General features: G+C 45.1%; 2 protein-coding genes across 5 annotated transcripts; one reads left to right on the plus strand and one right to left on the minus strand.

Moving 5' to 3' along the window:
- Nucleotides 1-421: 421 nt before the first annotated feature.
- stk11 (serine/threonine kinase 11) lies at nucleotides 422-11116 on the plus strand. Of its 3 annotated transcripts, none has more exons than XM_037458157.2 (11): nucleotides 422-622; nucleotides 1358-2239; nucleotides 4718-4801; nucleotides 4973-5062; nucleotides 5220-5352; nucleotides 5622-5758; nucleotides 6336-6463; nucleotides 7520-7577; nucleotides 7787-7980; nucleotides 8903-9167; nucleotides 9654-11116. In XM_037458157.2, the coding sequence occupies exons 2-10, from the start codon at nucleotides 1956-1958 to the stop codon at nucleotides 9109-9111; spliced, it is 1317 nt and encodes a 438-aa protein (XP_037314054.2). In that variant the 5' UTR covers nucleotides 422-622; nucleotides 1358-1955; the 3' UTR covers nucleotides 9112-9167; nucleotides 9654-11116. The 3 variants fall into 3 exon arrangements, with proteins under 3 accessions (XP_037314054.2, XP_037314056.2, XP_037314055.2); XM_037458159.2 differs by lacking the exon at nucleotides 422-622 and adding an exon at nucleotides 646-804; XM_037458158.2 differs by lacking the exon at nucleotides 422-622 and adding an exon at nucleotides 830-1075.
- LOC119209120 (voltage-dependent calcium channel beta subunit-associated regulatory protein) lies at nucleotides 11116-20700 on the minus strand. Of its 2 annotated transcripts, none has more exons than XM_037458156.2 (10): nucleotides 20567-20700; nucleotides 18684-18755; nucleotides 16122-16243; nucleotides 15900-15961; nucleotides 15649-15811; nucleotides 15384-15564; nucleotides 15154-15297; nucleotides 14445-14643; nucleotides 14153-14354; nucleotides 11116-14080 (listed from the first exon to the last, which is right to left on the minus strand). In XM_037458156.2, exons 2-10 carry the CDS (start codon nucleotides 18729-18731, stop codon nucleotides 12343-12345), a joined length of 2859 nt encoding a protein of 952 aa, XP_037314053.2. In that variant the 5' UTR covers nucleotides 18732-18755; nucleotides 20567-20700; the 3' UTR covers nucleotides 11116-12342. The 2 variants fall into 2 exon arrangements, with proteins under 2 accessions (XP_037314053.2, XP_037314052.2); XM_037458155.2 differs by having other exon boundaries at nucleotides 16122-16267.
- Nucleotides 20701-20745: the final 45 nt, after the last annotated feature.

A 20745-nucleotide genomic window follows, 5' to 3' on the forward strand; every position in this document is an offset into this window, starting at 1 on the left:
AGAAGAGGGCAAAGCATAGGTGGTGTAAAGGTGTAGGAAGGGTGCAGATCATTTATTTTTGTTTTCTATTAGTCATTAATAAAAGTCAAATTTCTATAGGATAAAGATATGAAACATAAAAGCAAATCTTTACTTTATTGCTAACATGTATCATTTTTCCGGCAATTTGTTATTTGAATAAGAACTTCTTGGGAGCAAATGAGTAGAGTTCAAAGTGGGTGGAATTTATAAAAGAAGCTCAAACAAATGCATGTTTGTCTCTTCATACAAATAATAAATATACATCTTGTCAAGCGCTTAGGTGTGTATCTTCCTGGTGTCATCCGTTGTAAATTACCAAACAATTTAAAATTGCATTGCTTATTATCAAAACTATTTATTGTCATCGCTGAGTGACATCGTTCTCGTTCCTCAGCGTGTGGGAGAAAAAACTTTCATTTGACGCATTAACGTAGGGGCTGTCAGTGCGAGTCGGAGGGGGAGGTAAACAAGATGGCGACAACCTGAGACGCAAGAGTAACGCGAAGAGTCAGACATTTAACTGATAGACCCAAGTGGGACGTTTGCTTTAACGAGGCCGGAATAAAACCTGCATAGATAACACGAGTCATATTGATAAAAGGTGAGACCCGGAATCCCAGTAGCTGACGAGTTAGCTTTCTAGCTAGCTAACGATTTACCTTGGAATCTGAACGGCTTGCAAGACAACGCAACTTCGCTCGCGTTAGCTGGGTGTATTTGGATTGTTTCTGCGGTGAAGGGGCTGACTTGGCTGTTGGAGCCGACGTTACTTTTTGCACTAGGGTGAGCGTAACGCCAATGCAGAAAACCCAGAGAACAGTCTCCTGTCCCTTATTGCCGCTGCTCCATCGCAAAATGAGGCTAACGCTAATCTTGGCGAAGTTGGCTACTGCCAGCTAGCTAGTGCAGCATAACCACCAGCCGTTAGCCACAGTTGTGTGACGACGTTTCGCTGATCCTTCCCGGTTGTCCGTCGTGGGTCATCGTCCGCGTGGAGATAATTGCCACTCTTTAGGAGGCGACGTTGGCGTTTAAACCTGCAAAGTTAACCAAGGTGTTTTGAATTGATGATAATCATTGTGTGTCCGTTGTTGAGCTATTCATTCAGGCAGACATGCTGTTAGCCCACCGGCTAGCTAACGTTAACAGTAATTAAGCTAACGTTAAAGCAGGGCTCTGAATCTGTAGCTAGTCGCCTAAATAATATCCTCGTGTCTTATTTGATCCACACAGCACATTGGAAACCCAATAAGGTTGTCGGGTACAGGTTTTTTTATAGTTCAACAGCGAGTGAAAGCTATGTTTTCAATCATGTTTAAATGCCCCTTGTTTTCAGGCACCAGGCAGTAGAAACCGTGGTGGCATGGAGGACACCTGAGGACGGGTGGACACGTTCAGTCGACTTCCAGGAGTCGGGCTGATACCCCTGCATGCAGTAGATCTGTGATTGGATCCAGTCCAGCTGTCCACACTTATGTACCCTAAAGCAACCAGTACTTTTGAAGCATGGACCCGTGACAGAAATGCTTTGCCGCACGGCCTTGAAGCAGGACTTTTTGCCTCTACCATAGGCCGTATGGTATTCAATTCACAGTTAAGCAGAGTGACATTTTAGGATCAGTTATTCGTTCAACTGCACTGGTCAAAGAAATGCACTGAGACTTGCACTGGACACAAAACGTTGCTCACCTCCTTGAGAGAAAAGCACCCTAATGTTTACAATTTTGGCTTTGATCTCCCACCGCCCGGTCATCACTCAGGCCTGATTATTATCTCTCCCATGTTAAGTATTTCGTAAGTATTTTGTCTTGGGGAATTAAAACACTCTGCTCAGTACTGAACGGTGACCAGTGGATTACACCGCAGCAGCAATCATAGCTATTTGTGAACTATTTGCACAGGTGGCTTAAGTTTTGGCTGCCAAACTACCAGTCATGAGTGCCGGCGAGCTGCAACATCTTGACTATCTAAATGAAAATGAGCTAATGGAGATGGATACTTTCATTCATCGCATTGACTCTACAGAGGTGATCTACCAGCCAAGGAGGAAGAGGGCAAAGCTGATAGGAAAGTACTTGATGGGAGATCTGCTAGGTGAGGGCTCTTATGGCAAAGTGAAAGAGATGCTGGACTCGGATACACTTTGTCGCAGGGCTGTCAAAATATTGAAGAAGAAGAAACTGAGGAGGATTCCCAACGGAGAAGCCAATGTGAAAAAGTGAGTTTTTTTTGGTGTTTGTCAACCTACTTTCCTTCACCCTTTTTATTACTGTCTTTGCTGACAACAGTCTCTATAATGTAATTGAAGTGCCTTTTCAGTTATGCACAGTCCTTCATTCTGAGAGACCGTACTATTGACTCAAGCATAAATCCTTCTGTCCAACTCCTGTGCAAATTAAACATTTTTCTTAATCTCCACTAACTTTTATTATAGATATAAATATAGCTTCATTTCCAAAGAAATATGTTTCACTCATTTAGCCAAATATGCCAAATAGTCTATGCATAACTTTCTTCTTGGTTTTGTCTTTTGCACCTCTGACAAAGATCATTGTAGAGTTTGGTCAGAGGAGTGCTCAACTGTCCACACATCAAGAGTGATGTAGAGTTGCATTCCCCCCACCCCCACTCTGAACACTTTTTCATCAATGTATGCCTCAAATGCGAGGTATTCAACCAACGGAACAACCTAGAGTCTTAGCCTTTAATAAGGAATCTAGTAATCAATGCAACTCCAGAAACTAAAAGATGAAAACAATTTTGGTTACCAATAAAAACAGGGATATTTGTTGCTAGTGTTTATGAGACAAATACATTAAATACATTCTTTTTCTTTTCATCCTTTTGTTCCAGACTGTCTCTCTTCTGTCCTAATGCCTCTGCCATTTCCCTGAATCAGAAGTTTTAATCACTGAGTAGTTCATTAAATATTACTCCAGCTCTTACTGCTGCCCTGTGCTAATTATAGAGGAAGCTTTAGAAAACGTGTCAAAATGAGTTCAGACACAGGGTAAGAAGAGCTGCAAGATGGCGCGTTTATGGGCTGCAGTCAACAATGAGAATGATTAGAAAGCAGATCAGTAAGAATCCTTCATGTAGGAATGGAGTAGCTTGGTAACGGACTGACTCTTTCACAGAATACTGTCTAAACCAAGACAGGCAGGTATTGTGTGTGTGTGTGTGTACGCCCATCGAGCCCCCATCCCTCCCTCTCTAAATACTGGTTGGGTAAACACTCCTGTTAGTAAGACCAAAGCAGAGTTCTTTGGTGCGTGAAAGCACTTTTTCCTGTGAGATTTTTTTTCTTGTACGTCTGTCTCGTTTGGTAGAGGCCTTTAGGAAGCTGGATCCTCGGGTCTGTAAAGTCTCGCCTGTTTGTGGCGCCGTGGTGGCTCCCGGCCTCACATTTAGCCTCCGCTTAGCATTCCTGTCTGCTTAACACCTCCTGCTTTAACAGGGTTTCTGGGATTGGGCAAGCCCATACCAGCATCGGTTGAGTAATGCCACTCCTGTTTCTACGGCAACCCCCTAAAATAATCTTGCCTCATGGAAATCCGTAGCGATGAGGCATAGATTGATGGTTTTCAGTCATGTCATCCGTTCTCGCTGTTGAGCTGAACAGCAGAACTCTGCTCGGAGCGCACGTGTCCATCGTGATGTCGGACAAAGGGAGGTGGTGCGTCCTCGTGTTGATCCTGTAAAGTGCCCTTCCTTATGTTGGATAAATCAAAGGCAGCGGCCCAGGTCCTAGTCTTATGCTGCATGCCACGCCCACCGCCCCCATCCCTCTTTCCTGTCCTTTTCCAGCGCCATGGATAAAGGTGGGAAAAAAAACCCCATAAAATCTTTAAAATGATTCTATGGAAGGAAAATGACCTGTACTTGATTGCAAGCCTAATTGTTAAGAAAAAAGTCTGTGTGGGGCTGGGTGTTTGCAGTCTTCCTCTCCAGACCCACATTCATTAGCGTCCTTTCTCACAGGTCTCCGGTGAATGTTGAGTCTCCAGAATGTACCGCTGGTGATTCAAACCTCGTCTCCGAGGGAAGCAAAGGGAATCGTTGGGTTATCTGTATTCGTAAGACTGGTTTATCAGGCTCAGACAATATCATTCATGCAATTGTGCTTTCAATGATTCACCTTCTAGGAGACGCTTATATTTTACTCTTATTAAATTGCAGTTGGTTCGAATTTGCAAAGTATAACAACAACTGCGTTGTGAAATGATACAATTTGCCGTTGATTCTTGTCCCTGCTTAATATACTGCAAAGATATCATGCAGATGTTGACTCAAATAGCTGCACTGGATCAGTTACCATGTGGCCAATCTCTTCAGTTCACTTCCATGTTTATATCATAAAGACATTAATATGCTGAAATAAGTTCTGACAAAGTTTTTAGGTTGCATTAGAAAGGTTAACGCTTAGTTTTCTTTGAGTAAGCTACACTGAGGTACCTACGCGTATGTAAAAACGGTCACTTCCACACAGATAGCCAAAGCCCAGGCATCGGTCCGTATTCGGAATTGAAATCTGATGTGTTCGTTCCAGAGGTGTGGCTGTGCTGATGTACGACTCCTGGCCTTAATCCTACGTGATCAGCAGACAAGTCCAGTATTGGGCTTTATAACACTTCCCTGATTATTGCCTCATTGATCTTCTTTGGTTTGTTGTCTTTGTTCTTCTGTATGTTTCTAGGGAGATTCAGCTACTAAGGAGACTCCAACACAAGAATGTGATTCAGTTGGTGGACGTGCTCTACAACGAAGAGAAGCAGAAAATATATCCTTCTGTGGAAATCGCTGCGTATTTAAGTGGATTTGTGATATTTTGGATAAAGGTTATTTAAATGCCAGAACATGTCCATTTGTTAACTATTGTCTTGATAATGGACTCAATATATTAAAGGATCTGTTTGTTTGCTTTGGCAAATCCCCTTGACTCCTGACGTACGTATATGGTGATGGAGTATTGCGTTTGTGGGATGCAAGAAATGCTGGACAGCGTCCCAGAAAAAAGGTTTCCAATATTTCAAGCTCACGGGTAAGTCTTATTTTTCCTCAATCCCCCCTTGTCTTAGTTTCTCTGCTATACTTAAAATAAGCCTTTCTGCAGCCATTTCCCTAGGAAGTTTAGATCAACACTGCAGGAACTGTGCTTTTACAAAAACTGACCATGGATTATGTGAATTGTTTTGCAGGTACTTTAGCCAACTCTTGGATGGCCTTGAATATTTGCACAGCCAGGGAATAGTTCACAAAGACATTAAACCAGGAAATCTGCTACTGACCACAGACGGAGCACTTAAAATCTCCGACCTGGGAGTAGCAGAGGTAAGCTCGGGCTGCGCCATTGTGTTGTTCACTATCCAGGGGGAGGGTCATTTTCTAATTCGACACCTTTTTCATCTCTGCATCGGGGCAACAGGTGGATTACCTCTGTCTAGATTTTGATCCTAGCATTTAGTCTCACTTCGGGTTCTGTTGTAGATAGTGTTGTTTTAAAAAAAGGAAATGTCAACAAATGATTCAGTTATTTTATAAATCATATGTTTGGTCATGGATGTAGAGAAACGCTAATCATACTGATGCCCATCTTTCAGGCCCTTCACCCATTTGCAGAGGACGATACGTGTCGCACCAGTCAGGGCTCGCCGGCCTTCCAGCCTCCAGAGATCGCAAATGGACTGGACACCTTTTCAGGGTTTAAAGTGGACATTTGGTCCGCTGGAGTAACACTGTGAGTAGTCCGTTCTCAAAGAATGCCTGAAATTTCATGGCATTCTAAATCCCAAATATAGGCAGAATATTTAAGTTGTCTTAATGTCTTCAGATAGTCATGGAAAAATGCTCCTGCGTGTTCTTTTCATTGGGAAGTCAAAGGGCCGAGCAGCAGCCCTGAAGTTAATAGAGAAACACTTAAGAGATGTCCTTATGTATCTCTGTACTCGACACATTGGCATGCCCTGGTCATCCACCTCTAAGCTCTACTAATAAAGATTCTCTCCTGCTACTGATCATTCTGTGTACATTTTAAAGTGTAGGATTGTAGGGATTGAATAGTCGTGCTGTCGACAAGCTGCCGAAAGGACTATCAAGGTCTATAAAAGCATTTTATACTGTAGAAAACGCTGGGATTCCAATGTGCTTCAGTATTGATCGCCCAGATTTTAACAATAGTCAAAAATAACTGCAGAAATATGACTATCACATAACTGTTGATGATATTGCATGTTTAAATGATAAAATGGGTTGAATGAAATGTTCAATGGCAAAATAAAGAGAAAAACCAAGCTGAATGATTTTGATCCATTCAGATACAACATCACAACGAGTTTGTATCCGTTTGAGGGAGACAACATCTATAAGCTATTTGAGAACATTGGAAAAGGAGACTACACTATTCCCGAGGAGTGTGGACCGCTTCTGTCGGACCTGCTGCAAGGTGAGTGCTTTCTAAGCGCTTATGTTTTTACCTGCTTGTTCCTCAGCGTTGATGTTGTGGATGAGTCGTAGTTTGAAGGTGAAGGAGTGAATCCATTGTCTTGTATTTTTGGTCATCCCAGTGCCAATAGCGTGCATTGATGTCCACAAAGTAGAGGAGTTGGTTGTCGATGTTTACAAACAGTCCAGTAGGTGGTGCTGTGACACTGAAAGTCTTAATGACTTCGCTGCATGCCAGGCTCACTCCAAATGGTACAAAACCCTTCAGCTGTGGACATATTTTCCATTGAATTAGAGCCAGCAGCAGAAAACGAAACATTTCATAGTCTGGTATCTCTTTCCCTGACTGGAATGCTGCGATGCTTTTGCCTCATGTAAAAACAACATAGTTAATTATTTTTTAGGGAAATTAGGAATTGCCTGAATGGGTGTGAATCCCAATAGAATGTTGAAGATTATATTAACAACCAATAAAGCTGAATTCCTAGTATTTTACTGTACTTGGCGTCATGAGGAAAAATAAGAACTGCCCCATTCTGGTGCTGCTATAACGATATAACAGGACTTGCATCCCCCATTTTGTGTGAGCGTGTGACGTCTGTGTGATGACGCAGCACCTGGGAGATAGTCCCTTCATAATTACATGGTCTAAAATAAGCCCAGTGCCACAAAAGGTGTCCTTCAGCAGGCGCAGAACTACTATCAGCGCTCTGCATGCTGCTGCCTGCTGACAATTACATTATTAGGTCCGTCTAAGCACTGCGTCACTGCTGCCTTATCACACTGAGCTTCTGCTTCTCCCACAGATTCAGCCCACATTATGATAATTAAGGAACAAAATCTTTGTTACGTTGGTACAGCTGTAATACTACTTCCTTACTGTACCTCATTGACCTCTTAAGCTTTGCAAGATGTCTTGACAGTGATGAATGAGTATTATGTGCATTAATGAATGTTCCTTGTATGCGTCTCCTGTTAGCTCGCCCCTCATTGCCGTGGCCTCCCATTAGTTTGTTTAACACTGAATCATTGACCTTTCTAATGTTTTGTTTTTCAGGAATGCTTGAGTATGACCCCGCAAAAAGGTTTTCCATACAGAACATAAGGAAACATAAGTGAGTGATGACGTATCTAACATTTTTCTTTTTTTTTCTTTTTTTTCTCCTGATTGCACTTTACCCCTCGCTCCTAAAAATCTAGAGAATTTCCCCACTGGGAGATATCTTATCCTATGTCAAATAAATAAAACTCAAACAAAAAACGTTTTGAAGTGATTAGAAAGCATAGCTAAAGTCAGCTTGTTCATGTATCTTTTCTCTTCTAGCTGGGTGCGTAAGAAACACCCTCCGTCTGAGCTCCCTGTGCCCATCCCTGCCAACGCGGAGAGCAGGGATCCCTGGCGGAGTATGACGGTGGTGCCCTACCTGGAGGATCTCCACGGCTACACAGAGGAGGATGATGATGACCTCTACGATGGAGAGGATGAGATCATATACACTCAGGACTTCACAGTGCCAGGTAAAAGGCAGCTCAGACACTTCTCATTATTTTTTTATTAACTGTTCTTTTTCTTTTTTTTCCTCAAATGAATTTGGTATAGATTAAAATATATATAAATTACCTACAGGTTAAGACTTTCCTCAACTTCTAACATTAAACCCATGAAAACCATGCGTAATGTGCTTCACTGTAATGGGGAAAGGATTCAGTCCTTTTAATGTTGTCCTGTTTTAATTTATTTTCAGAAAATATTTTCTTTAGATTAATTGTGTACTAACTCTCGGTGTTTGCTGACTTTGGGGTGAATATAGAACAGATTTTTTAGAATTAGATTTAAATTGTTTTCCCTGCTTTTTTCTTTTTCTTTTATATTCTCTCAGAATTCAGAGCCTTTATCAGTTGCTAGGCAACAGGCGGTAATAATAAATGCAGTAGTCGGGCAGGGTTATCTAGAAGTGGTGCTCCACATAAAAAAAACAAGCAGACCGCACATTGTGAATGAAGTGATCTAATAATAGTGCAGTTGGTGTGGGAGTACGAACAGTGTTTTGGGGTTCACTCCCACACACAGACAGGACACTTTGAATAAAAATACAAGTATCTGGTAAATTTAAGCAATGGTACGAGCTGATGTGTCTCCTCAGCAGTAACTTCATCTTATTGCTTTTATTATTTTTCCAGCTCTCATAGTACGGTAAAGTCATTGAAGAGTTTCTTATCCCCCCTCAAAACTAGCTAGCTGTCAGCTGATTGGCCTTTAGTCTCACCAGCGAGCGTTGGATTTACACATTGTGTAATGTGTGCACAGCGTACAGAATAGGTAAATGTTTGTGTGCTGTTACAGCAGCAGCTCTCCTACTTTCTACCTACGTAGACTTTCGAGACTACATTTGTGTGAAGCTGTGACCGATTAGTTTTAAGCATGCTGTGTCTTTTTTAGGACAAGTGGCCGAAGAAGATCTGGATCAGGGGCACGAAGACCACAGTCCAGCTCTAACCAAGCCGTTTTGTGTAAACGGGACGGAGGGGGGGTCTTTGAATAGCAAGGCCAAAGCCGAACGCCGATCCTCCTCTTCATCCAACCCCTCACGTAAAGGGGTCTCCACAGCCAGCAAGATCCGCAAGCTCTCCACCTGCAAACAGCAATGACCCCCCGCCCCCCCCCCCAACCAACCGCCTCTCCTCCCTCGGCAGCAACCCGCCTGGTGAGTGTGTAGAAAGACCAGCCACTCGTCCCCAGGAGGGTTGCTATGCAGTCACTATAACTGGACCTGTCCATTTTGCCTTTGCTTTTTGTATTATTCATCAGGATTACTCTAGACTGTAACCTTCTGGGCCTCATTCAGGCCAAGAAGTGGGACAGATTTATGCTGCGCGCGTACACATCTATTTAATAGGTTGCGCTTGTCTCTTTCCAGGTACCGCCCACAGCTTGATCTTTCAATCTGAAGCACATACGAGTCAGTCTCTGTGTGCGGCACTTTGTCATGAGCGCAGTGCAGAGGAGAGGCTGTGTGTTAATTTGTTCAGGCGATGACTCACCCTGTATGAGATAAAGTGGGGTGTTTGTCTCCCTCTCTCTCACCCTGTGGATGGGTCTTTCCCTGTTATCAAACAATATCTGACCCTGTAACTGCACTGATAATAATATTTGATGTGATGAACTTAAAATAGTTATGTTCTGTCCTCAGGCTGGTCCGACCCCGTCCTTCTGTGCCCGGAGTCCTCACAGTTGTGAGAATAACCCGCTGACGTTAATACCCCCCTTACCTCCTTGGACCACTAGCCTGCAAATTTTGAAGATGCGGTATGAGTGATGGGGAGGAGGACAGCATGAAATGTTCTTTTTGCTCCGAGACTGAGGCACTGGCTGTGATTTTTTTTTTTCTTCATATTTTTGCTCCTTTTAACTCTTGTCATCTATTATCTAGTCATTTCCCCTCTCCATCCTCTCAGGAGGGCCAAGTGTTGCACCGGACGTTTTAAACACCATCAACCCTGTACCCACACCCTCTGCCCCACCTTCTGTTTCTGTTACCACGTTTGTTTTTCCAAAATCCTTTTGGCATTTTTTAAAGACTCATTGTGAAGTGTAAAAAATTAAAGAGAAAAAAAATAAGTTATGAATAATTCTATATGTAAATCTATAATGATGTCCCTGGAAATCATAATAGTACTCTACTACCACAAACATAAATATAAAAACCTGCATGCTGTACAGGGCTGAGAGAAAGGGACGGTGCTTTTGGGAAGGTTTGTGGACAGATTGAAGCTTTGAGATCCAACTGTTAGGGATTTTTCATTTCCATTTAGGTTCTTTTTTTTTAATGGATATTTTTTAATTATTATTTATATAAAATATGTCCCAAACAGGCTATTTTGTTGGATGATCCTTTTGTCTTTTTAACCTGCCTTCTACAAAGTTATTATTTGATAGGACTACTACTCTCATCTCACTCCATCAGCAGCTAGTTTTTAGTCAGCTTCCGCTTCTAGGATCTGACACAATCCCCCAGTGGCCTGTTTCCCAGCGATGCCGCTCTTTACTGCGCCAATCACATCAGCGGGAGCCCCGCCCCTCTCGTACGCAGCCAGGCCCACCGTCATCCCCTCGCTACGAATAGATCAGAGAGCAGGTGAGTCATTGCTCTGAGGGAGGGAGAGAGCAGCAGCTTCCCACGTCAGCAACGTCCACCGAGCGAGTCTCTGTTCAACCAAACACACACGAGGGAGGCTGAGGAGACGTTTCCGGACACCTTTTTTTTTTTTTTTTTCACCACACGTCACATCGGATTACATGTGTAATGGTACAGTGGCGCAAAACCACCAGTTGCTTGGTTCTTTTTCTTCATGTTTTTATTGAAACCATCTTCAGTCCAAAATGAATATGGGCCATGCTACCTGCCATCATAAGTGTCCAAGGTGACATCACACATAACATGCAGCAATGTTCTTATGTTGAAGAAATACAATTTGACATAAACGGCTCATTTTAAAGCCACACTGGCACAGAGATTGGGAATAAGGCCGTTCAGCTTGTGAGTTAAACTTGTATGCGCAGGATACCTGCAAGGTATTATTTTTTTAAAGATTGGGCTAGCAGTACTTCATCTTGTTCTACCCCAATGACAACAAATAAACCAATATGGTGCTAGTTTGTCTCATAATACTTTCTGACTTCATGGGAGATAGGTATTAGGAAATGTGACATTTTTGTTTTATAGTACATGATACACCAAAACTGCTGTGCACTTGATTTTCGAAAACTAGTGTGCTCCAAATGTGCCCATTTGTAGTAATGATTGACTCGTCTGCTCCAGCCATGTGGCTCACTATTTAATTTGTCTTTAATAGTATGGAAGTGCAATAAACTACGTCAGGCTTTAACCATGCATGTAATGCTTCATTTTAAGATGAACAAGTAGTTATTCTCATTGCATTGACAATAAGGAAAATAATCACCAGATCTTTTATTCAGGAGTACTGAATGAGCTTATCCACGGCCACTGCTATTTGCCTCGTCTCTGTCCCGGGACCATCTGTCTCAAAGCCAGCGAGGCTCCTGTCAGTCACTTAAAGTGTCAGCTGCCTGTCTCCCCCTCAACAAAGTCACAGCACTGATGCAACACTTCGCTAGGAGCCATAGTTCCTAGATTCCCCCTCCTTAATTGTAAGGAATAGTAAGGACAAACGATTAACAAAAATCTAATGAAAAATAGATGAAATATGAGTATAAAAATCCATGATGCGCAATAGTCCATTGACAGTTGGCTGTTTGGATATGTTTTTACCTGCTAACCCCTCTGAGATCTCATGATCACGGAGATAGTTTTTTGTCAATTAGGTGGTCAGTGTACTACTTTTCGCCAAATCCGTAAACCTCAAGCGTTCCCAAAGACATTAACACTTGTGATTGAGAGAAGGACACTTGGGGAGGATATTGTTTTAAAATGAGAGAAATTGGTGACAGAAACTCCATCGCTTTCTTTTTCCTATCAAAGTGCTTTTTGTTTCAAAGTCAAAACCGTTAAGTATTCACATACACATTGTTTGAACGTACAGTAGCATGCTGGAAATTCACAGTTAAGTCTGAAAATGTTCATTTCTTCTAATGATGGGTTAAGCTGTGTAATAAATGCATTTGATTTTTTTTGAACGATTACCAATACAAAAGGGGCTCAGTGGAAATCAAGGTGTGAATGGAAATACCACGAGACACTGTTCTTCTGTCCTGCAGGACATATCTGTGTGAATCACATTCATTTAAATGCAAGGGACACGAGTATCTAACACACGGAACTGCTATGGACACTGAATTCAAGTCTGCCGTCTATACGTATTGGATGTGAGATGAAGCCGATGGGAGAAGAGATCCACAGGTTACATCGGGCTGAAGCCGGGTGAGGCCGACACAGCGAGCGCCCGCTCCGCCCCGCCCTGGCCCAGCTTCTCTGCGCTGCGCAGGCCGCCGTAGAGCCGCTCTTCAACCGCCGCCGCCGCCTTGTCCGCCAGGCTGCGCTCCGGCCCACCGGCTCGGCTGCTGTTGTTGTTTCTGTTGGCGACCGTGGGATCCGCGCGGCTCCCCCCTGTGCCGCCCAAAGACGGGCCGGCTCTGCTCTCCTGGCGGCCGTCGCCCTCGCCGGTCGACTCGGCGCTCTTAACGGCTCCCCCCCCTGCGCAGCCGCCGCCTCCACTTGACGGCTCGGTGCCGTCTGAGCTCTCTTTGGTGGGTTCCTCCCCAGGCGTGACCTCGCAGGCCTCCTCGTCGGCAGCGCTGGCGATGCGCGACAGGGTGCTGTGATACCTGGTGTCCAGAGGGTACCCGGCACTGTCGCCTCTCCTCAGCGGCGTGAACCGCTGCCTCTCCAAAGACGGGGAGTACCTGCCTCCAGCACCTGACCCCGGGTCGCTGTATTGCTTGTGTCGCTGCCACTGCTTTCGGAGGTGAACTCTGGATCGATGCCTGGTGCGCAGCGGCGGATCCTGCTGGTCGAACCGTGGATCGTGACGGAGGAACTCGTTGAAGAGGGCGTCTGTCTTCTCGTCGATGCTGTAGTCGCGGCGGCGGAGGCGAGGTTTGAGAGGAGTAGAGGCCTGTGGGATTGGCTTAATCAGCTGAGACAGCAACTGGGATTCCGGAGGTTTCGGAGGTTGAAGGGTCTTCAGAAGCTCATGCGGTTCTTGAAAGGTAAGAGACTGGCCTGCAGTTTGAGTTCTGTTCTTTAGTTTCTCCTCGGCGCCGTGTGCCATCTCTTCTTCCAGTTCCTCCTGTAACAGCCGGGCCTCGATGCTCTCGCACACTGAACCTTTTCTCCCGGAGCTGGTGAAGAACGACCTTCTCTCAGACGCCGTCTTCCCTCTTGGAGCTCCAGGAGTCCCAAAAAGCCGCATTTCGTCCGGAGGTCTGGATGGTGCTTCAATGGAGGTGTAGCCGCTGTCCATCTGGAGGAGTTTGCGGTTCCCTGCCTCGCCCTCTCCCCCAGCTCCACCTCCCACCTCACTGTCCCCACCCGACGCCCCTCTGGTTCCTCCCTCTCCCTCGCCTTCTCCTTCAGGCTCATCGTCCAGGTCTTGGGACAAGCAGCTGTCCAGGCCAAAGCGAGCTCCTGCACCGCCGTGGGACGAGCCGCTGTCGCCATCGCTGCGGATGGACTCCCGATCGGTGCTGCTCTGGTCCGAGGAGGCGTACTGCTCGAGAGACGCTCGCAAGCTCCAAATGTCTCTGTACAGGGAGTGAGGAGCCTCTGAGCTCTCCTGGCGATTCGTGAAGGAAGGCGAAGTGCCCGATAGGGCCCTGAGACCGTCCTCAGCCCCCAACGCCAGCTCATCTCTTTCATCCGCCTCATTTGTTTTCCTCACATTCGTTATCTTGTCTTCAAAACTCTCTTGTACAGCAGCTCCTTGTTGCACGACAAACAAGTCGTCATCTTCCACCGATTCTAGCTCGGCTATCCCTGCTTCCGATCCAGTACCTGCAACGAACTCTTCTTCTACTCGAGTGCCATTGGCTTTAGCCTCCTCTTTCCTCTGGGCGCAGCAATCGTTTGTTGGCAAACAGAGATCTTCTCCTCTGGGGCCGCTGCTGCCATTAAACTCCCCCATGGCCTCTGGTTTTAACCTGTAAATACCATTTATCGTTAGTTTTGGGCATTTCATGGTGCAAGCCGCTGGATTATGGAAGGATGTATACCTGCTGAGGAAGACTGAGGATGTGAGTGCCGTGTCTGGTTGAGAAAGAGACTCTGCAGAGAGCGACTGGAGGCCACTGGTCGGGACGGGGGACTGTAGGACCGACTCAATAACCTCATCTTGGAGGGACAAAGAGTCGTCGGTGTGATCAGTGGTTTCACTTGCTGCTCTCTGTCTCTGGAAGGGTCTTCTCTTGGGGGATCCTGGTAGAAATGGCCAACAATGTTTATCACCAAGTTTTATATCATCACCTTTTCTATGCTGACTCAATCATTTAGGACATTTTTCCAAACCTTTGGCATCAAGGCTGGCGGCCCGATGACTGCTGTCAAACTTCCACTTCCTGAAGTAAGGCCCCGCCCCCTCCAGACTAGCATGACGCCGCAGTTTAGTGAAGAAGTGTAGAACTGAAGTCTGGCCCGGGGCTTGAGTCGACTCTCCTCTGAGCACCCGTTCGCTCTGAGCCTCTCCTGTGTCTCCGATAGCCTCCATCTGACAGAAGGGATGATGGAGGTGATGAGACATTAAGGGTTGAGGAAGACTAGCTGAGATGAATCGCGGCAGGCAGAAGCAAAGCCCCTTGGGGGACAGCAGTTTGTCATATTGTCACTCAGCTGCAGTGATGACTGATGTCACGGTACATTGACTGAGCCTGTGGCAGCTGCTTTTCACAGCTGTTTAGGTTGATACAAGTGGATCTGCAAATGCATTTCTGTTCTTAGTTTGTAACATAAATGCAGTTAATTGGTTCTATTTATCCATTTGTGAATAAAATCTGGCCCTGAAATGTGTCATTGAAGACAAGACTCAAGACTGAATAAATAAAAACCCATTAGCTTGTTATGCCGTGATGAAGAAGAGAGTGCAGCGTGAGGTTGTACTTGCAGGCATTCCTGGATCACCGACCAATCAACGGACCAATACTTGCCTCCAATGGGGCTGTAACAAAACGCCTATTGATCTGTAATATGCAGTCAGAATGTTATAACTGGTGAAACTCACTGTCTGGGACCATGCCTGCTGGGTGTTGACGGCGCATGAAGCTTGTCCGTGGCGCTGGTCCAGGATGGCACAGTGGTGCTGGTCTCCGGGCAGACCTCTGCTGAGGCTCAGTCCCACCCAGTCAGGGACTCTTCTCTCACTGGGCTGGAGAGAGAATAACAACAACAACAAAGAAATGAGGAAACATTGGGGACATCTGTTGAGATCAATTTGAGCCAATGCAAATCTACCTGGTAGATGGTGAGGGGCCGATTGGGAGCGGCCGTCTCGTGGATGTTTACGGTGCTGCTCTCCGTTGAGTCACACTCCATGATGGTGAGAATTTTCAGGTCACAAGGGGCCGGGGGCAAGGCAAGGTGAGTCAGCCGGGCCTTTTTCAGATGGTGGAAGTCTCCCTCGGTCAGAGTGTACCTGGAAAAAGAAGACAAATCCTTCCGTCTGATTCCACCAACGGCTCATCGAAATAACAATGTGAAATCCACCATTTAACTGCACCTGCGTGCTTTGTCCTGAGTCGTCTTCTCCAGTTCATACAGTGCAGATTCATTGAAGGAGACTCTGCGGCCGGTAGACCCAGTGGAGACAAACCGCTCCGACTCCCCATCGTGACAGCTGCCAGCTGAGAATGCGTCTGATTCATCCAGGTGAATGGTGATCTCTGAGCGACAGAGAAGAAATAGCGGGGGTGACGACAGTGGACCAGTAAGACGTGTATGTAAGAACCTTAGAAAACGTACAGCTCTGACCTTGGGTGGGCTGAGAATCCTCAACATATGTGGTGTTTGTCTTCTCGGGGTCATCGCTCGCTCTGAAAAGTGACACAACTTGTCACCTGTTTGTCCTTCTTTCACAGAAATCACAAATGTCACGACACAGTTTTTTAATCCGCTGCCGCGTTGCCTCCTGTAATCCCGGGTGTGTTTGCAGACAAACCTAGCAGTGTGTCACCTGCAGCTGGGCTCACCCACCTGGAGTAGCGGCGTCCGCCCATGCAGCAGCGGTGGCAGAAGAGCAGCAGCAGGGAGAGCAGGACCAGCGTCCCCCCGGCAAAAACACTCAGCAGCACCAACAGCAGCACATAGTTCTCCACCTGGTCCGCCGCCACAGGCACATCCTGATCAGAGGTTAGGTACATACATACCATACAATCATGAGGCACTTCAGCATTGACGTTCAGAATACACATTTTTTACTTTTGCAGCTTAAACGATGTCACCGACTAGTTTTCCAATTTCACTTGATATTACATTTTGATCAAAGAGTACAGAAAATGTCCTGATATTTGAATTTGCTACATTTTATATTGATCTTAAAAGAAAAAAAACAATTGAACTCATCCTATTTTTGCTGCATTAAAAACACAATCGACAGACAATATCATGAAGCAACACATCGGCCTTCAAAACCGGTATCAGCCCAACCCTGGTCCCCTCCGTCCTCTCCCTGCTTCACTTAATTACTGTCTTCGTTCCTTAAAAGCCCAAAGACATATCTCTGCTGTCACGTCTGGTTGTGAGCTCGCTGGCTGCGTTGATCCCACAAGAGCAGTAATTGATAGTTCTCCCTTTGAGCCTCACTGCTACGTGGAATCGCTTCGTCGCATTAGGCTGCCGGCAAAGCTTCGTAAGATTGAATAAGGAGAGAATTAACACTGAGAGGCTTTCTTAAGTCCATTCCCCCTCACAGGGCCGCTCATCCACACACACTCATGTGCATCCCGCCTGCTTTAACACACACACACACACACACACATGCACAAAACAACTTTAGCCCCTCTGATTAATACTCTGAGCCTGAATGAGCTTGGGGATGCTAATCGAAACGTCAGCGGGACCCTTAATTCAATCTCCCGGCTCTTCTCCATGAAGGGGAAATGAAAGCTCTGTGGGCTAAAAATGGAAATTGGAGGAGGTTTCAGACACACGAGCCCTCCCCACGCCACGCTTTCCTGGCTCTTCTTCCAATGTCAGTTTCACAAGAGAGAAAATAATTGGGCTCTTTTCACCATCACAAAGGCAATATTGAGTTTTACATAATATAGGAAAAATGGTCAAGGTGTTGAAGTCATAGTGGACAGATTTAAAGAAAAATGAGTGGAGAAGCTCCGCACAGGAGTAGGCCGACCTTTAGATGACGATGCCCTTAGGAGGAGCAGCATTGAGGTCATTAAAGCTCATTTGAAAGCGGGTTTGTCCTCCTTATACAGCAGCAGGATGAAACACTGTCAAATGTTTCATTGTGAGGCCATTTTGAACCAACTGCCTCCTTATCCAAGTTCTCTACTGACTCCTAACTCTGACTCTCAGCTGCAACCTACGCCATGTGGGCCCATTACATACGGCATTCCTCCAAGCTGGCCTGTTCTAGGTGAAAGCACTTTTAAAGTTTCTTTGTCTACAGAGAGTTCAAAAAGGATTAAGTACTTTTATTACACTGTAGAGTTTTAAAAAGCCTAGTGCTGCTGGATGTACAGAGACTAAAGGGCTGCAGCTAATGATTTTTATTTTCATCATATCCTAATCTGCTCATTACTTTCTCTTGACATTTTACCTACAAAAATAAATTATATTATAGGAGAATAGTGTTTTTATTAGTAGTTTGCTTCTTCCAAATGTCTTATTGTTTCTGACAATCAGCACAAAACCACCCAAATATTCAGGAGCAAACCCACAAATCTTGAGAAATAGTAAGTAGAGAATGTTTCACGTTTTGATTGAAAATGACTAAAATAATGAATGTTCTGTGAGTCAACGTGTCTTTGTGATAAAGCGCGAGTATCGAGTTAACTGTGCATTCAGTGTAGATAGTAAAGGGTCTTCTTCCGCAAACTCAATCCAACATGGAGGACTTTCTTCTCATGAAACCTGACACGGTTGAGGAGTATTTGCATCAGAGCAAACAAAAAATACCCTTTTCTCTTTTTTTATTCAAGCAGAAACCGGCTTCTGGTCTCAACATGTCACACGAACACACACACACACACATTCCTTAGATGCTATAGCGGCCTACATTCTGCTCAAGCCTACGGGGAGATTATGAAGTTGTTTGTGTGGGTTACATGCATACCTCCATACACACACACACACACAGGCCAGCACAGCTCATCAGAGCATCAGTAGCTTAATTAAGTCTGCTGTTTTCACGAGCTCAGCCAAACGGGAAGAACAACACTATCAATCAGCTGGAGCAGCACAGCCTCACGCCTTCAGCGCACACACTTCAGGGAAACTACAGTCCACTCTCCCTCCGCGACCACTAATCACCCATAATCACCTCTGCTGGTTTAGACATCCGCTTCAGCCTACTGGAGCCATATGGCAAAAACCAACAAAAAAAAAAGCCACCATTAAAATCACACCCTGTTTTTGAGTCAAATCTTCTTTGGTTGCAGATGTGACTTTCCTCCCCTACTGGGATAGAATACCTGCTACTGGGACAGTGTGGGGCCTACTAGTCTGAGGTGAGCTCTGCAAAGGGAAGAGTTGTGACAGACACAGGGTGTGTTTGTGGACACGTTGGACGGTACTCACCGTGGAGCTCTCAGACAGACTGGTGAGAACAGGCGACTCATTGCTCATGGTCCAGGTCGGCGTGTGTGAACCCTGCAGCGGACGGAGGAAGTGACGTCAAAACAGAGCTGCTGTTTGCTCCTCAACAATAATAGATTATTTTATTTCACGGGAAAGAAAGCAGGAGAAACAAATCTTGTGACCAAGACCAACAGTGGAATGTTGCCTCTATATCTTATGTTACAGACCTCCATTGTTTAAAAAAACACAACAATGGTCCACACAGCAGCACCAGGTGACGTGTTCCGTCATGGGATTGAATGTGGCCTCTGTAGCTTATTTTGAACACCACACAAACTGCCATAAATCAGCATGAACGGCTGTAAACAATCCAACTGGAACAAAAATGTAAGTGTGTGTGGATTTATTGTGTAATAATGGCATGGGCAATAGGTCCTACAGGTTTTTAAATGCACTAATGGCCACGTGTACGGTTATTTCCTTCCTCCCTTCATGGCATTGACACAGAAAACGAGCTTGGACCGAGCAGCAGAAAACATTCGACTGTTTCTGCTGAGTGTGCAGCGCAATGAACCTCATGACAAGTTACCCATTTGTCTGAAGATGTACTGAGATCTCCTGAATATGGATCGTTACAAACACACACACACACACAAAGTATCACACAATAACCGAGTATCTCTCCTCTCAGTCATTGGAGGACGGATCACTGTCTGGAAAATAAGTGTTAGAGAGGGTAGAGAGCGACCGAGGTTTTACACACAGTGCAGCTCGCAATTGCGTTCCTTAGGCACTCTCTGTGTGTGCGAGTCATATTGATGTAATTGGCTATCTCATACCAACGGCTTAAGGTATCACTGCATACCAACCACACACACACACACAGATCATGTTTAGGTTTGCATAACCACCCTTATTACGGCTGTTATAACAAGAACATATAGTGTATAGGTGACACTAGGGGAACTTTAAAGTAAGACTGAAAGCCAAATAAAATCGCTTTATTGAAGGACAGAAAACATTAATGTTTTGTTATTTTGACATTATTTGAAGACAGATGTGGTGAAGCCTCTCCTCTCTTTGCACACTGAATAACAAGCAGTTCCAGCTGTTAAAAGGCTACCTTGAACAATTATTGAACGTCTATTTTGTTTTGTTGTCCAAGGTTTAAAAAATGTCCTTGATGGTGTTCTTACATGTTCCTCTTCTTTCCTATTAGTAAAATCAGCAACTTGACGTGCATGTGGAATAAGATGATCTAAAGCTGTTCTGGGGAATAATTTATTTTTGTCTCAATGTTAATACGATCCAAATCAAAATAAGTTTATATTTAAATGTATATATTATCTAAAGTATTCATTAATTCATAATAATGTTTTTACATTATCTTTTTTACTATTTGCTTACTTTTTAGCAGACACAGTATGATTTTTGATTTATATTTGAATCATTGTATTTTTATTACATTCAATGATCACAGTAATCACAATGCATTTTAAAACACTGACTCCGACTGAGAAAAAAAATAATCCAAAGTGTGTGTGCTCCCACGCGCGTGGAAATGAGCGAGCGCAACTTCCAATGGTTTCACGCCATGTACCATCCCTCTCATCCCCAGCATCCCTCACTTTAACCATGTGCGCCAGGCACGCGGACAGATGGACGGTGCGGCTCGGAAGGACGGACATTCACATACTTCCATTCCATCAGCAGATTATAAAGACGCCTGTGGTGTTTACACCCTTATAAGCACCATCAGCGGCGGGTGAGAGAGAAAGAGAGAGAGAGAGAGGGGGGGGGGGGGGACGGGAAAGGGGGTCACCGCATATCTCCCTGATCTGTGACCGGATAAGGAAAGTCTCCAGATGTGTCGTATATCTTACGGTCTATGCAGGCGGTGTTGAAGCAGACTGACTACAGCGACCCGCTGCAGCCCGCGGCGCTCAGCAGCAGCAGCAGCAGCCTTCGCAGCCCCAGAAGCAGCAGCATCTTCCCGTCTCCTCTGAAAACCCGCCGATCGGGGCCGTCCCGCATCTCTGAACTCAGCCTGCGAGAAGAAGGA

This window comes from Pungitius pungitius, chromosome 15, assembly GCF_949316345.1.
Source record: "Pungitius pungitius chromosome 15, fPunPun2.1, whole genome shotgun sequence".
Classification (NCBI taxonomy): Eukaryota; Metazoa; Chordata; class Actinopteri; order Perciformes; family Gasterosteidae; genus Pungitius; species Pungitius pungitius.